Below are 16,979 nucleotides of genomic sequence, written 5' to 3' on the forward strand. Positions count from 1 at the left end.
ATTTTATGGAAACGGGTGTAAAAAAAACAATATACAAGCAAGATGTTTTGGCCAACTCTGAGGATGTCATTGTACTCCTTAGTCCAGAGAAAGTTACATGTTGTCAATGTACCCAGTATGTCTAGTACAATTGTTGTCAGAGTTGGCCCAAACATTTGACCATTAAACTTATGGAATACTTATGATACTTTCAAACACAAAGCCAAGCAACAAGATTATCTAAACACCTGGAGTGTCAAACTTAAATATCTTGTTTGTTTTTTTTAAATCCAGTCTACATGGATATGATATCTATATCGTGTCTCACTGTTCACTATATTGAACTTTGATGGATAAAACCAATTTTCAGCTTCTAAGTTTGGGGGTATGTAGCAGAAACATCATATTGCGGAGGGTCAGCCTGAGGAGGTGCCGATGGCTGCACAGGATAGGCTGGGTCATTAGGGTAGGGAGAACTTTGTTTCTCAGCAGCTACATTAGGTGGGTAACCTTGGTCAGGCTGAGGTGCATACCCAGGCTGTGGTGGGTAGCCCTGAGCATGCTGTGGTGGGTAGCCCTGTGCAGGCTGTGGTGGGTAGCCCTGTGAAGGCTGTGATGGGTAGCCCTGAGCAGGCTGTGGTGGATAGCCCTGACCAGGCTGTGGTGGGTACTCCATAGTAGGCTGTGGTGGGTATGCCATAGCAGGCTGTGGTGGGTAGCTTTGGGCTGGCTGTGTTGGATATGCCGGTGGGGGTGCATAACCAGGCTGAGGTGCATAACCAGGCTGAGGTGCGTATCCAGGCTGAGGTGCGTACCCTGGTTGAGGTTGGTAGCCAGGCTGTCCAGGTTGTAGAAGTGGTTGTTGAACTGGCGGATGCACCTGAACTGGTTGGTTTGTTAATGGCACTGACGTAGTAGTTGTAGTAGCAGAAGCGGCATTTCTTCTCCTTCTTCTGGCATAGCAGATAGAGGATATTGCAATAATAATTACTATTAATACCAATATTCCAATCAATATACCAATTGATGCTATGGATATAAAACAAGAGTTAGTTAATAAAATGTTTTATCAAATAGATAATACTAAACAACCACATTCAAAAACATGATAAAAATAATGAGCACTACCACAACCACTTTAAAGTGTTCTTAAAGATGTATTTTCTTCCAAAAACATGAAAAATGAGGATTAATTAAATGAGACTTTGCATAGGTTATTTTGTAGATTTAATAAAGTAAATCACTTTCATAGAAAAAAAAACCAAAAAAATAAGATTAAATATGTATTAATAAAAAATGAAATATTGACAAATTACTCACCAGCATGTGTACAGTTAACTGCAACATTTCCAGTGTAACAAGAGCCAGGATCATAGTCAGAAGTATCGCAAGAGAGAAGTGAGGTTTCTGAACCGTAACATGTAAAGCTAAGATGGTGCTGTTTCTCTACTAAACTTTTCTCAAATTCAAAATCGCTAGCATCGTATTGATGACTATAACCAAGCTGTTTACACACTGCTAATGAGTTGTCACTGTACCACGGACTGTCACAAATGGTTCCCCATGCACCGTTGTAAAACAATTCTAGAATGCCTTCACTATCATCACTGCCGCCAACAAGACGTACATCACCAGACTGAGCACCTAAAAAAATAAGAACAAGTAACAACTGTGCATTAATCTATTAATAGGATGATAGTTGTACTTAACTACTTGGGAGTAACTTTTTAATACTAGACGTACCATTTAAGGCAAATTTCTAAAAAAATGACAATGCTGTGGGTATCGGTGGCTGGATCTCAATGTAGATACAAAAAAAAACGCGAAACGCTAAATCAAAACGATAAAGTAAAACAGCCAGAAAAGTTAGTAGAGCTTTCGGGCAACACTAAATGTATATATATTTCTTTTACAGCAATATTTCTATAAAGTTTAATTTAAATAATCATAATGAACGGAAAACAAGGCATTTGATACAAAATGGGTTATGAGTTGAGTAATTGGTCATCAGATGGTGACCGTACTCGGATGTAATTGGTCATCAGATGGTGGCCGTACTACTTCATACTAACTTCATAAGACGTAATTTTGTATTGTAAATACCAAGTACTGTACGTTGAAAATGTGTAAAGTTTATAATTAATCTATTAATGTTATTGTATTGTTGGTTGGGGACTGAATGCTACATCATGCTTACCATCTATTGCACAACTAAGTGCTACATCATCGTCATGGTTACATGTTGATACCGTGGCCGACATCTTAGTCAAATCACAAGATTCAAATTCATCATCCAACCAATCACAATAGGCGCTATAAATATTTACTGGATGTGACTCAATGTTTCTAATTTGGTACAAGTAACGATTTTGGGAGTAATTGTCAACGCTGGAAAACCCAAGCTGTTGGCAAATAACTTTTGCTTCGTTGATGCTCCACGACTTTCCACAAACCGTTCCCCATTGATAATCCACGAACACCTCCAAAATTCCTTCATTGCTAGTTTTACCGCCAACAAGACGAATTCTATAATCAGTGGCTTGTATTTAAAATAAATAGTTAAAAAAGGTTGTTATGATTATTAATAGAGTCTACAAATGCAATTGATTTGCAGTTGTTGTTGAATCATGTGAAACTATTTCTAAATACATTTATAAATAATTATTGTGTCAAATGCAAGTTCAATGTCATTTTGGTAAAAAAAAATGTTACTTAGAATTGTGAAGCAACAACCACAGTAAACAATTGCCACGGTAACTTGATATCCTATCTGAAGAACAAGGCAATAAAAATACAAACCTCTCAAGTCTCAGGATAATCATGGATAATCTGGATATTTTGGGAACACTTTGCAGAAAAACAAACAAGGCAATACACAGTATGTACTAACCAACCCTGATTTACATGACACAAGGGGATAGTGTGTTGGGTACCAAATGTGTCCCCTAACAGGGTTCAACACTGCTACCTGTATTTTCACCATTTATACTAAACAATGCCATGCTTTTGTAGGTAATCATTGATATGACTGCCTCTTAAATGTCTACATTGAAACCAAGTACAATCATATGTTACTGCAGTAAAAGAATGTAGTTACTGCAGTAACAACTGTATGATTTACATTCTTACCAAAGAAATCCTGTTTGCAAGTAACTTCAGTTTTAGTAGAACACACATTATTTTCAAAATAAAAATTTCCACACTGATCAAGGGTTAGCTCATCTCCTATGCAATCAATACTACTGAGAATACCATCACTAAGTTCATTATAATAACTAGATGCTTGGTATGAAGTTCCATCTTCATAGCCCATTTGTTTACATACAACATCTGTGTTTTCCGTATTCCAAGCATCGTAACAGACTGTACCCCATACTCCATTATTTTGTATTTCAATATAGCCAGTATAATCTAAATAATACCCATAACTAGCAAAACGAACAGGATGTGTCTCTGAAATAAAACAATAATTATGTTATGAAAGATGCAACACAGTTTCTTTACAAATATTGACATTTCTCCTATTGGAACCCCTTGACGACATAACACATTTACCTCCTGTACATTCTACTCCAACATCGTCACTATGAGTACAATTTTGTGAAACCTGCGAGCTAGCCAGACAATCAGAAAGTCGTCGTTCATCACCATCACATTTAACGCCATCAAGCACTATACTTGTAGAATATGATGCTTGTCGAATATCGGTATTAGATAACACCTTTACAGCATATCCTAAGTTAAGCTCACGGCACACCACAGTGGCATCAATCATATCAAAGTTATTAGCGCACACTGTCCCCCATTGACGGTGACCGTTGTACGATACCTCAAGACGACCACTGAGAGTGAGACCATCAACTAAACGTACACTCTCTGAAACTGAGAAAAAAAACCCACCAGTTATATGTGACTATTATTAATACTTTTGTTTAGATTCTAAGTATTCTTTTATTGTACTTATTTATTTATATTTCTATAGTTGTCTTTCATGCATTTATCTTCCCTTTCGAGATATTGAGTCTTTGCTACCTCCTCCCAATATTTGTTGATCACTACACATTTTTATATTCTGAGAAAGGCTGCAAAGGAACATACTACTTACTAGCAAATGCACCTGATGAACAGAAACATAACATGAATATGACCTTTGACAAATTCAGGAGATACATCTTTGCATATCCAGGTACCACTTAAAAATAAAACAATAACAAATTATTCTATTAAGTATTAAAATCACATATTTTCGGAAGTTTTCTGAATGTTCTGCATTTTCAGTTTTGAGTTTCAGTTTCTAGCTAGGCCTTGCCTACCTAGGCTAGTGCCAATGCACCGCGCCCTGCATGCTACCTATTCCGCTTGAGCCGGGGTTTAATTAGTAGGCTAGGCCTAGGCTAGGCTTAAACTAGCTCCTACTCTAGCTAGGCCTGGCGAGAGAGTAGGGTCTGACTCTGTCCTTCTTTCTAACTAATAATAATACTGACTGGGCTTATTTCGTCCGTCTCCTACTCATGTTAATACCTATAACATCAAACTAGGCTAGTTACTTATCATTAAAAGCGTATTTTTAGCGTATTTTTAATACCTTATCGTTTATTATTGTAAAGACGCCCTTTTTAGTGTGTGGGATCGATCCAATTAAAATGTACCAAATTGGTAGGTCGTGTATAGTCAACTTTTCTAACACAGTGCGTCTGTAAGAAAGGCTACCAGTACTCGTATTTTTTGCTAATTCACAGGATTACTGCATTCTGATTGGTTTGTAGTTAGAGAGCGATCCGCGGATGATAGGAGGCGCGCCAATTAATTGAATAGGCCTCTACATTCTGTATGTCTATTTTACTTAAATTAGCTATAATGTGAATACTATAGATATAAAAGGTGAACAAGATTGTATAAGAAAAAGGGACATTTTATAAAAATGACAAGATATTAAATGCCAATTTGACATTTTATTCAAATTCCTCAGATTTGCATAACTTTGTACAAAAACAATTCATCTAAACCACAATTTTTACTCTTAAGCTCTGTCTACACTATCAAACGTTATGTGACAAAAAAAATGTGATGTGCTCATATATGGGCATGATGACATCATACCAATACCATATTTGGGCACATCATTATTTTTATTGTGTAGATAGAGCTTTACAAATAATGATAATGAAACATAAATTATATTGAAATACATTACAAAAAAAATGTAAAACTATTCCTAGAATTCCTCTAGTTACCTGTATAAAACAATTAAAAACATTGCTTTTTTTTAACCGTGCAGCATTTGTATCAAGTAGGTCAGAATGCTGAGGTGGTATCAACTATTGGAATAAAAAGGTTGAAGCTTTTTTTGGAAAAATGTCCAAGAAACTTGTTTTAATTTTATTGGCCAATTCATTAAGTAATCGCTATAACAAGTACAACCCTGTACTGTGTTATATAAACCATTGGTCAATTCATCAAACAAAATCAACACCAGTACAACTAAATCTAAAAGTGATTGTACTTGTCTAATCGTCACCACAGGAATCAATTCTGACGCAGCCTGAAATTAATGGAATTCATTTAAGAACACATGACGCTAATTTACTAAAGTGTGATTGGTTCCCACTAGGACGCAATGCAAGCGAGTTGGCCAATGATAAGCCATTGCTTATAATTGGTCATGGTTTTCTCATAGGGTGGGTTTACACACAGAAACATTTTCACACACTCGTACTAACATTTGTTACATTGTGTAAGATTTTTGTGTTTGTAAGAAGCTAATATAAACAAACTATCATCTTCTGCTTCTTGTGATATAAAAAGTAATTGCAACAAGTAATAACTTGTTCTAATAGAGACGTGCTAATAGATTTATTTATTTACTTTTGTTTCTGTATTTAGCAGCATTTTAAGTATCATTGTAGTACTGAGTTTGTAACCTCTTTCTAATTGATGCTCTTACAATTCTAAACTTTCTTTGTAGAGGTTTTCGTTCATTAATCAAAATTCTTACAGCACTTTTAAAGAAGTTTCTTCAGATAACTATTTAGTTCATTAGAAAAATAACCTGTTTATTTTATTTTTTTAATTTTATTTGATATAGATTGTCCAAATCAATAATGTAATTTGTCTACAAATTATAATTTCCTTTGCAAGTTTATATATTGATGGTGTTATATAAAAATAACCATTGGAAATGAATTAATGTTATTGCAAAAAATTAAGCATATCCTAAAGATACTGTACACACATAATCTCAAAGATTCCTAACAAATTTGCCCTAGTATGTTTTGTGATTTGCAGCACATGTAGTAGAATAAGTAAATAGTGCCTGGAAGGAGGAGTCTATGAACACAAACTAAAATGTCAACATTTTATATAATTTCTGCAGCGCACTAGTGTCTGGAAGAAAAAGACTAGGAACACAATTAAAATGACTAGTTTTCTATTAAAATGTAACACTTATGCAGCTCTGGGTGTCAACATTTCAGCAATTCAATTTAAACCCCTGATTATGTTCCTGATATTACATTTATTTTTTTCACAAAATTCAGATATAAATTGTCTTTTTTCTTTCAAGTTTAGAATATCTAAATAACATGAATTACAAAAAAAACCCACAAAAATAAATATTAAAAAACAATAAGATACAATGCAATATCTGTACAATCCTTTTAAAATTAATTTTAGTTGATAAAAATTTAAAACAATCTTTCTATTGGTCGAAAACATTTTTCTTTCTAAATCTATTAAAACATCATCCACTGTACAAGTACTAGACACAGAAACACTATCTATACATACATCTATACACATTAAGTGCATTGTGACATCATTATATTCAAACAAATAAACTTTTCAGATAATGTTACGCAACCGACCACAAAGACATGTGTTTACTTTTCATGTTTTAGTTTCCTTTTATCAACCTGACCTGACCTGACCTGACTCAACCACAAGCCAGCCGTGTTTCTCATTTAATTCAGTGTTTCTCATTTAATTCAGCGTTCCTTTCACTACAAAATTCATTTCTCAAAATTGTGACTTGTACATTGAAATGAGGCACAACAGGCTACTCCTTCTTCCACACATTATCACAAATAAAAAACTCCACATAGTTGGTGTTCAATAACTTAAAACTACTGTGTATAAAAAAAGAAGATAAATATGAACACACTTTCACAAAAATATAGTAGACAAATTGGTAAAGTTAGGTTTGCGGTACATCATCAGTTTCCGAAATAAAGTATGGTTAAGTCTATTCCTTTTGGAAACAAATGGTGTATGGCTAACCTAACTTGACTAGTGTTTATACGCCATATAAACCTTTTAACAATAAGTAGAACAATAAAAAGTACACAAAATATCTACTAAACATACAAACACAGAAAAGAGAAATTTTGGATTGTCAATTAAGCTATTTCATTTTGAGGTTATTTTAAGGCTTTGGCTTCTAAAGCCACACTGGAATGTTAGCCTTTAAAATTAACTGTAGTTTAAACTTTAAACGCCTTCAAAATTAACTGTAGTTTAAACTTTGAACGCCTTTAAAATTAACTGTACGTTGATATCCTGAGTGATGTAGTGAGGTGGTTAAAATACACATTTACGAAACGTGCATACTGTCGTAAAAGCACACACACACAGTTGCGAAAAGTCTGTCGCGAACCAAAGAATCTTGTACATAGACACAACTCACAACATACTCATACACAAATTTTAAAAGAGATACTGGGTGTATTCGACTTGTCACTTATGAACTCCTCACACAACATCACATTGCACTGCTCAGATAGAGACAGTGAGGAGTACAAGGATTTGATCTCCTCAAAACAGACCACTAATAATTAAAATATAAATAAATTCCAATGAAAGAATTCACTAGGGTTTATCATCCTTCTTTTTTCTTCTTTTAAGTGAGTTTTTCCCGTAAGCTTGCTTCATTGACGTTTGTAGATCAACGATCATTGTGTTCAGTTCATCCTAAAAAATATTTACAAAAATAAAAGGAAAAAAAATGGATTTTACAATAAAGCCTACAATCTAGCCCAATGTAAAAAATAATAATTGCAAATTATAACTAGAAAGAGAATGATTACAAAGCTCTGTCTACACTATCAAAATAGTTTGACAAAAAAGTGTGATATGCCCAAATATGGTAGTAATATGACATCAAATTTTGTTGTCACATAAAGTTTGATAGTGTAGACAGAGCTTAAGATTAAGATAACATCAATATAAGATTGCCATACATTCTTTATAATAAATTATGTTTCAATAGCTGTTTTAAGCTTGCCAGAATCTGGAATTTTGTATAAAACAAATCATTTTTCTATTTTAAACCATATTTACATACCTCAGCATACCTATACATTAGTTTCAATGTACGGCATATTTTAGGTTTTTTAGCAGCTTCTAAGCCATGGCTGAGACAAAATATACGGCTCTCTTTCTCCTGTACAACCTGAAAAAAAAAGCAGACAAAGAGATAAGCACAATTGTAATTTCAGTAAACTGTACAAATTCTCACAAACCTCTCATCCAATTTCTCTCCACCAAGTTGCAAAGCTCAGTAGACGTTCTCTCAGTTTTCACTCTATATTCTCACAATCATTTCATTTACTCACCATTGATAAATAGCAGGGACATTTGCAAACACAGCAGATGTTTTCGTCTCCCGTCTCTACTGCTGAAACTTGTTTGCTACGCTTATCTCGTATCCGCGCCGGACTTTCTTGGTCCACAAATCGTATAGCGGTTTTCATTCCACGATCTGCCAAGTCCCTTCGCAAAATAACTTCTCGATCCCTAACACAACAAAGCTTGGTTTAACACTCTACTGTATTGGATCATATTCAGGGTTTTTAAAAAGTTAATGAAGGCGATAATTTAAGGTTTTACAGTTTACAAAATGTCTACCTGTAAGCAGATTTTACTACTGTGAATTAATTCTAGGCTTATATTAGGATGTACGGTTTACGAGTTCCGAGGAATCGGACGTTATCTGAGGTCAAAGGTCAAATTTTAAATGACCTCAAATCTTAGGTTGTGAATACAAATTTTCATACAAAGTGTTATTTTCTAACCAAATTCAAAGTATTTAAGGAGCCCCACTAACAATTAAAGATTGGCTTGAAAGGAAACATTATTTTATTCATTTATTCTATATATTTAGTTCTACTAATTTATTAGCAGTTTTTTTTGTTTTTTTATTTGTTTACCTGATGTCCATTAGAAAAGCTAAAACCTGATCCATCAAGTATGTGTTACCATGGAGATTAGATTGTGCAGTGACCAGCGTGAGTAAATGCTCAAATGAAAACTGACAAGACTCTTTTAAGTCCTGAAAAATCTGGGAAAAAAAAGATGAAATTAATTAGTTACTGTGATTTTATAAATAATTTACAAATAATTGGCTGACATTGAATGCTGTAGATATGTAACACCAAAACTTACAGAAAATGCAGACTGGCCACGGCCTAGCCAGCTAGCCGTGGCGAAGCCTACCACTTCGGCTACATTGTAACCACAAGAGACGGTAGCAATGGCCATTCCAGGCCAAGTGACCACAAACTGACCAGCCTCCTGGACCAACCGATACACTGGAATGCCAGCTTTCAGGAATGAACTTATTGGTACCTGCAAAGATAAAAAAGTTAGAATAAAAAGTCAAGGTATCTTTAAAATTTATTTTTATTAAACTTTGCCAATCAATAGATTAACTCAAACCAGCATAGGTTGACATCCACGAGGCTCTTCACAAACTATCGGTGCTTCTTCCAATTTTTTATGTGGCATTAAAAAATGATTTGATTTTAAAATGTGATTACTTACCATACATTTAAAGTTTGCATTGTTTAGTGGATGAAGTATACTTGTAATTTGTTGTGGAAATTCGTTCTTAATGACTTGCTTAGCTTGCTCATGATGGCTGGCTGGTACACAGTACCTATCACAAATGCATAAGAACTAATCAATGAGAGAATTCAGCTCTGTCTACACTATCAAACTAGTTTGACAAAAAAGGTGTGATGTGCCCAAATATGGTAGTGATATGACATCATCATGACCATAAATGGGCATATACATTTTTTTGTCATATCAAGTTTCATGCTGCATTAGGCTACAATGCAGGGAACATTTATGACAGAAATGTACTTTTAAAGTGCTTACCAAATTTTAGGTGCTCCAGTATGGAGGTAGTCTATTGTAGCTAATGCATGTTGGTTGCACTGCCAAGTGTCTGTACTATATAACATACTAATCTTAGTAAGTGGAATGTTGATAGAGTGCTTGTTACCAAGGCAGTGAAGTAGATTTAATTCATTTGTACAAATGTTTGTTACATGCCAGCTGTGCCTGAAAAAACAATAATATACAATAGCTTCAATTGTTCAGTATAAACAACATAAGAAGAGGTCAAATTAAGTATCAAACACAATTTTCAGTGCAAAACTGGACACAACACATGAAGTCATGCTGGAGAGTTTTTAAGGCCCATATTCATTCTAGTTTTTTTAATTAAAACCTGCGCGATATGCATAATTGTGGCCATTTCACTGGGGTTTGGCGTGCATAATGGGCTAAATTTCACTTATAATGCAAAATACAATATTCATTAGGAGTTAAATTAACAAATCAAAATTTGCTTTAAAATAATGTAAATACTTAAACATAATATAACAAAGGTAGGCAGAATTAGGCTGAAAAAGCTGTGTTTCATTAGTCTTGTTTATAGATTAAAAAATCAATTTGATTTGATACTTAAAAAGTGCAGACTAGTTTTGTGCAAATATTTTGTCTAAATTATGAAAAATAATACAGACATAATATTAAAGAAGATACTATTAAAAAGTTATCATGATAAAGAAATTGGTAATGTTACTAGAAATCTCTAAAATGCTATTTTACTCCTTAGACATTGGTTCCATAAAATGAGCATTTCTTCAAGGAGTAACGGAGCATTTTAAGAAATCAACCATTATGTTAAATAACAAAACAAAACATTCATAGGATGACATGCCATTAAAAAAAACAGATAATTTTCAACTTAAAAACATTAGAATTCGATAAAATATTTAATATTTGGGTATTGTTTATTTACAAGCACTACATGCTGTTTGTTGCGGCGCCACCAACTTATCAACTTACTTTGAAAATGAAATTTTGCTTCTGGGAAAAGCACTAAAATGTGTAAATAATGTAAACACACTAAGAATTCAATTGAGTGCAGAAAATGTTTTTCAATAAACAATATATTTTATCATTATTATTTCATTAAATTATTATATTACCTATAGACTGGAGACTATTAAAAAGAATATACATTATAAAGATCTGTCTACACTATCAAACAAGTTTGACAAAAAAAGTGGATGTGCCCAAATATGGTATGACAGTGTCCATATATGGGCACATCCCATTTTTGTCACATAAAGTTTGATAGTGTAGACAGGGCTTAAGAGAGGTTATACGTTTATCGAAATGCACACATCCTTACGCATGAGGTATCAAAATGAACGGGAAGTTGGGAGAGGTTTTTGAATTACATTTCAAATGATCCCCTTATAAATGCAGACATTTAAAACTTGTTTGAACTAAAAGTTTAATGGTTATTTATTAGTGATTATACACATATTCAATTAGGATTTTACCAAAACATTATCAGTATTTTATTGTGTAATATAGCTACAGTACAAAACTAAACAAATTAAAAATGAGAACACAATAGAACACAAAAAACACAGAAAGATGATTAAATTACATGAATAGACCAGGGAAGAGTTAAATTACAATTTAAAGTAATTTAAATCTTCCCTGAATACACTAAACACCAACCATACACGGAGAAACAGACTAACAGACAACAGACAAAACACGGACGCAGAAACTTATAAACAGAGATAAACTAAAACAAAAAACCGATTAAAATAAAATGACAAATAGCAAGTCACAAACCTTCCAGATAAAGTGGTTGATAAGATTGCTTTCTTGACTGATATATGCTGGCTGCCTTCAGTTACTGCTTGCCAATACTCTTTCTAAATAAACAAAAGGAATATCGTGTATTACCAATTGCCTAAGTAGGCTATATCACAATTTCCACCAGTGGCATAAAAGCTATGAGCGCTCACTGGCCAAACCGAGGCATTCAATAAAATATGTCGAAAAGGGCAAAAACCGGACCACTCAGGGTTCCTTAAACAGGTGCCTCAGGCCTCTGCGTTACACCACTGCTGTCCACATGGCATTTCTACTTGTCAACACGCAACATTTCTCTCTCTATATCCTATTAATACATGAATACCAAACACGACAACTAACCTCAACTTCAGTAGGTGTTGGTTCGTGCTTAAAGTGCATCTGTTGAGTGTTATAGGCAGATTTGCAGAACTGGTGTAAGCTTACACATCGCCCTTTTATACAATTCTCTTCGTCAACTGAGTTAAAAATTCCTACAAATATGAAACAAAAAAGCAAATTAATAATGCATCACATCAGCAGATAATGCTCTTCTTTTCACTATAAAGGAATATGACAAAACAAAATTTGACTGTGCTTACCTAATTTATGGGCTTTGGTTCGCTCTTTTTCTAAAGCAGTATTAAGCTTTAGTTTTTCTTCCTGCAATAACAACAAAAATATTCACCAATTTCATTTTAAAGAACGTTTAGTATAGACTGCAAAAAACAAACAAAAACCAATGAAGTTGAACTTACCGACGTCAATGTGTGAAATGATACCAAGTACTGGCAGTAGATTTTATACAATTTATTCACTCTTCCTTGAACCTGTTCAAAAAAAAAAATTAATTATTTGAGGGTTTGAATGACAAAAAGGATTGTACACAATGAAATTGATTATTCTATTAAGTTGGGAAACATGACAATACAAATACATTTATTGTGCAGTACTAGGTGACTTGTATCATAAAAAGAACAGAGGACCTCAAGAATCCCACAACTCAATTCCAAATCATTGTATTAATACAGTACTAGGTGACTTGTATCATAAAAAGAACAGAGGACCTCAAGAATCCCACAACTCAATTCCAAAGTATACTTACTGTTTTTGGTATCCTTAAAATATCTGCTATTTTATTCCATTTACTGATGTTTTCCGATTTCATACCCTCATGTTCTGATAAGATCTGAGATAGTCTAACCAAATCCACCTCACATCCTCCAACCTAAAAGCATTGTTAATGATTATTAAAATTGTTGTTTGTATTAAATGCAGCCTATTCAAGGTTACTAGTACAGTAGATTCCTGAAAGGGCACAGTCAGGTCGAAAAAAAGTTTCCCTTTTAATAAAGGCATCTTCTGAATTGTGTTGGTCAGTGTACAGCAGACCCTCAAACGTAAGGTGCTCAACTTAATGTACAGGAATGTAGCGTGCCATACCTGCGGAGGTTGTCCCATACCGTTGCCCTGTTCTTTCAAATGCCGCTTGATACATGCTAATTGACGACTCTCTAAATTCCACCTAGAAAAAAAAAAAATAAAACAATAAAAAGTAATTTATATGTGCAAACATTTATTGAACATCATTTATAGATAACAACATTTTAGGTAAATTTAGACATAAGAAATTCATTGTTAATGCAAGCTCAGTATAAACGCAATAAGTATCTTAGCTGTATTTTTAACTCAATTTGTATTTTTTGTGCCCTCTTTTAACTTTTTATATGACATCTTGTTTTCAGTTTTATGTGATTTTATTCTTTTTTACGGTTTGTGCGACAATGTTTTTAGACAATTTTAATGCGTGTACTTTCAGCCAAAGTTTCAAGCCATTCATGAGTTTGACAATAAAGTTTATTGAATTGAATTGAATTGAAAACCCAACCCTATTTTTGGCCAAATATCGCCAAATAGCCAGGCCCACCGAGACTACACCATGTCTAATACGGTAAAAAAATTAAGTATTTCTGGATTGTTGGATACAAATGTCACGTAATGTCCTTCTTTAGGTTGTTGACTACACAATAATCTACAATTATTAATATTTCTATTCAACTGTCATACCTATGATACAATCTATTAACATACTGCACTTCCGTATTAAATCTCATGTCTTCTTTTAATTTACAATCCGTCTGAAAAAAAAACCCACATTTTTTAAAACTGGGATCAAACAAACAAAATTATATATTTAAACAATTTTATACTATAAAACAATTTATTTAAATTTTTTTTTAATAATCGAGATTTAAATGAATATAAGACAAGCTCTATAAGATTACAAATATTCCTCTAAAGAACATATTATTAAACTACTGACCTTTAAAAAATATTATAATCTGCCCAAAAAAAAAATTAATAAATTCATGCAAATAAAGCGTTAGGCTGCTTTGTAAATTCGCAATCAATTTGGGTAAAAAAAATTAATTTAGATTTAAAAGATTTTAAAATAAAACATATGGTTGCAAAAATTTATGGCTGCAAAAATACATGGTTTAAAAAAATACAGAGTAGTGAAAATATATAGTCGTAAAAATGTAGGACATACAACACCCATTAAACTCATTAATACCAGGATTAGAAGAAATATGTCAACTAAGACAGGATGTAGGTCAACGTTAAAGTTTCTATTAACCTTTATATTTAAACAAGTAAACCAATGAAAATGGCTACTGATTTGAATATACAACGTTCATAACAAGACACTGTCTAGCTATGTGTTGCAATTAACTAAGATTAAGTGCATGTCTCAATACATTTAGGATATCATCAATGTGATCCTCTACTAACTTGCAACCTTTGACCTTTAAAATAATCTTACTTTCTTGTATCGTGTGTAATTGCATTAGTGTATCTGAAAAGCAGCTAGAGTTACAAAGCAACAATTTCTCATGGATGTGAAACTGAAATCATGTTATGTTATTGAACTGAAATAGACTAACAGAAAGTAGTAGCGTTGTACTTTACAGTGGAGGATTTGGGAGGGGGATGTCAAAAATGAACCTCTCTATGGTCCGACCATCAAACTTTCAAATCCTGGATCCGTCCAAGAGTTCTAGTGTAGTTGCAATGCAGTGATTCTCTCAAAACTTTCAAACTATAAAAGATCCTGAATTCTTGTCTACTGCACAGTCAACTCTCCCAAAACCAGATTTTTCTCGAGGTTCAGAAAGAAAGTCCCAATTTCATTCTTATCATTAAAAAAACATTCTGAAAATACTTCACCAGCCAAAAGGTATCCGGTATTGGGAGAATGGACTGTAGTACAATAAAATATTCTAAAAACAAAATTTTCTGAAAAACAAACTGTAAAATTCATTACCTTCCAGCCTTTTGGAGGAACAACTTTACAAATACCACATTTGTCAAGATCTTCAGACATAGCCGTTACATATGCGATGGGGTCACTCCATGACCCCTGATTTGGGTAAAGTACAGGGGCATCTGTTGTTACAACTTTGGCATGGATGGGTGTAGAATTGCGAGTTCTTTTTGGTGATCTATTGCAGGGTGACGTAACAATTGTTTTATTATTAGTGACATTTGTTGTTCTAAGTCTAGTTGAAGTAGTTCGTCGTTTTTTAGCAAGTGGTACAACGTGTCCAGTGGAAATCTCTGTTCCGTGAGGTAGTTTGTTTCCCATTATTTCACTTTCTGCTTCATCGGTTTCTGAGGCATCTTTTGTTTGCAGCAGTTGTAAATCGAGATTCCGCTTTGGTCGACCACGTTTTCGCTTAATCTTCACCTCTGATTGGTCCATTGGTATCACATGGTTTACAGATGTATTTTTGGAGATCTTTTCAGTTTTTGAGTTAACTTTTGTCTTTGATTTAAGGCGGTCTTTTAAGTGGGTGAGACCATTTTTAGGCAAGGTAAGATTAGCCACCTCAATTAACTTATCATTTACATTATATACAGAATTGTTATTCCTCTGTTTGCTTTGGCATTTTAATAAATGTCTCCGTTTAGAAATGCGTCCATTTTTTGTTTGTTTAAACACCGCTAAGACGTCGTCAAACATGCATTTTGATTTCTTGTGTTTGAGCACTCCGTTAAGAAACCTGTTGCTGTCTAAATAAGCACATTTATTTTTATCTAAAACCTTATGATTGTTGTTATTAAAATGTTTGCTATGTTTTGGTATCACATTGTTTTTTATTGCCTTCGTCTTTAGCACGTGATTATTCCTCGTAATCTTTTTCAATTGCCGTTCCTTCTTGACCTTTCGCAACCCGTTGGAATTTCCTTTTTCAATGAACGGTATCATTGGTAAAAGCCGTGGGGGCGCTCTCTTCCTCGGTATGGCTGATATCGGAGGAGGTACAGGATCTAAACATGGTGGATTACTGGAATTATTTACAATTTCCTGGAAAAATATAAAACATTAATATTTACAATATTATTATATTTATATTTTTTTTATAAACAATTATTGAGGTTGCCTCGTGCACCTCTACTTTAAGCCGCATAACAAGGAAGCTTGGGATGTTAGTCATCGTGTTAAATGGCTTAGGAATGAAAACAAAATTAATGGTCTTTAGGGAACAGTCCCTTTACATGACATGTACATGTTTGTAGTCGACTCTCCCAATGACTCTTTGTCCGGGAAAATCTCCCAAAGCCAGACTCTTCAGGTCCAAAATGTCCTAAAGAGTTGAGTGTATAAAAATAATTAGGGATTTAAAATAATAATTTATTATTATAATTCAAAGGATTTGAACACAGCAACGTGTGGTTTTTGTTACCATTCACACTAAGAAAAACACCAATGTTTATAGAATTCTCCCATCTAAATGAAAAACACTTAAGTGAAATTGTTAAATATTTATTGAAACCTGGAAATGTTAATCATTTTATGCTATACCCTTACATGCACCAATCTTACTTGTATTTTGTATTTCAAACCATGTATTTTATGTGTATTTTACAAAAACAATTTCAAACCACGTACATATTTTAATGTGTTCGACCATGAATAAATAAATTAAATAAATGAAATTGACTTAAGTAAAAATCATGAGATGGATACTAGGTAAAACTACAATAAGTACTCT

General features: G+C 33.6%; 2 protein-coding genes across 2 annotated transcripts in view; both read right to left on the reverse strand.

Annotated features, from left to right (window-relative positions):
- Nucleotides 1-253: 253 nt before the first annotated feature.
- On the reverse strand, nucleotides 254-4,611 carry LOC140056970 (neurotrypsin-like). Its single transcript, XM_072102500.1, has 7 exons — nucleotides 4,565-4,611; nucleotides 4,085-4,171; nucleotides 3,535-3,861; nucleotides 3,109-3,432; nucleotides 2,177-2,518; nucleotides 1,300-1,623; nucleotides 254-1,008 (listed from the first exon to the last, which is right to left on the reverse strand). Exons 2-7 carry the CDS (start codon nucleotides 4,149-4,151, stop codon nucleotides 353-355), a joined length of 2,040 nt encoding a protein of 679 aa, XP_071958601.1. The 5' UTR covers nucleotides 4,152-4,171; nucleotides 4,565-4,611; the 3' UTR covers nucleotides 254-352.
- A 336-nt stretch (nucleotides 4,612-4,947) lies between these two features.
- LOC140056581 (protein Jumonji-like) overlaps nucleotides 4,948-16,979 on the reverse strand; it is a 28,594-nt gene continuing 16,562 nt past the window's right edge. Inside the window, exons 6-20 of the mRNA XM_072102005.1 lie at nucleotides 15,248-16,291; nucleotides 13,990-14,060; nucleotides 13,366-13,447; nucleotides 13,028-13,150; nucleotides 12,681-12,752; nucleotides 12,525-12,585; nucleotides 12,286-12,416; nucleotides 11,920-12,002; nucleotides 10,135-10,320; nucleotides 9,796-9,910; nucleotides 9,418-9,600; nucleotides 9,183-9,313; nucleotides 8,589-8,769; nucleotides 8,318-8,425; nucleotides 4,948-7,944 (exon numbers count right to left, since the gene is read on the reverse strand). Coding sequence (XP_071958106.1) covers nucleotides 7,843-7,944; nucleotides 8,318-8,425; nucleotides 8,589-8,769; nucleotides 9,183-9,313; nucleotides 9,418-9,600; nucleotides 9,796-9,910; nucleotides 10,135-10,320; nucleotides 11,920-12,002; nucleotides 12,286-12,416; nucleotides 12,525-12,585; nucleotides 12,681-12,752; nucleotides 13,028-13,150; nucleotides 13,366-13,447; nucleotides 13,990-14,060; nucleotides 15,248-16,291 — 2,673 coding nt within the window. The 3' untranslated portion in view covers nucleotides 4,948-7,842. The remainder of the gene's footprint in view (nucleotides 7,945-8,317; nucleotides 8,426-8,588; nucleotides 8,770-9,182; nucleotides 9,314-9,417; nucleotides 9,601-9,795; nucleotides 9,911-10,134; nucleotides 10,321-11,919; nucleotides 12,003-12,285; nucleotides 12,417-12,524; nucleotides 12,586-12,680; nucleotides 12,753-13,027; nucleotides 13,151-13,365; nucleotides 13,448-13,989; nucleotides 14,061-15,247; nucleotides 16,292-16,979) is intronic.

This window comes from Antedon mediterranea, chromosome 8, assembly GCF_964355755.1.
Source record: "Antedon mediterranea chromosome 8, ecAntMedi1.1, whole genome shotgun sequence".
Taxonomy (NCBI): domain Eukaryota; kingdom Metazoa; phylum Echinodermata; class Crinoidea; order Comatulida; family Antedonidae; genus Antedon; species Antedon mediterranea.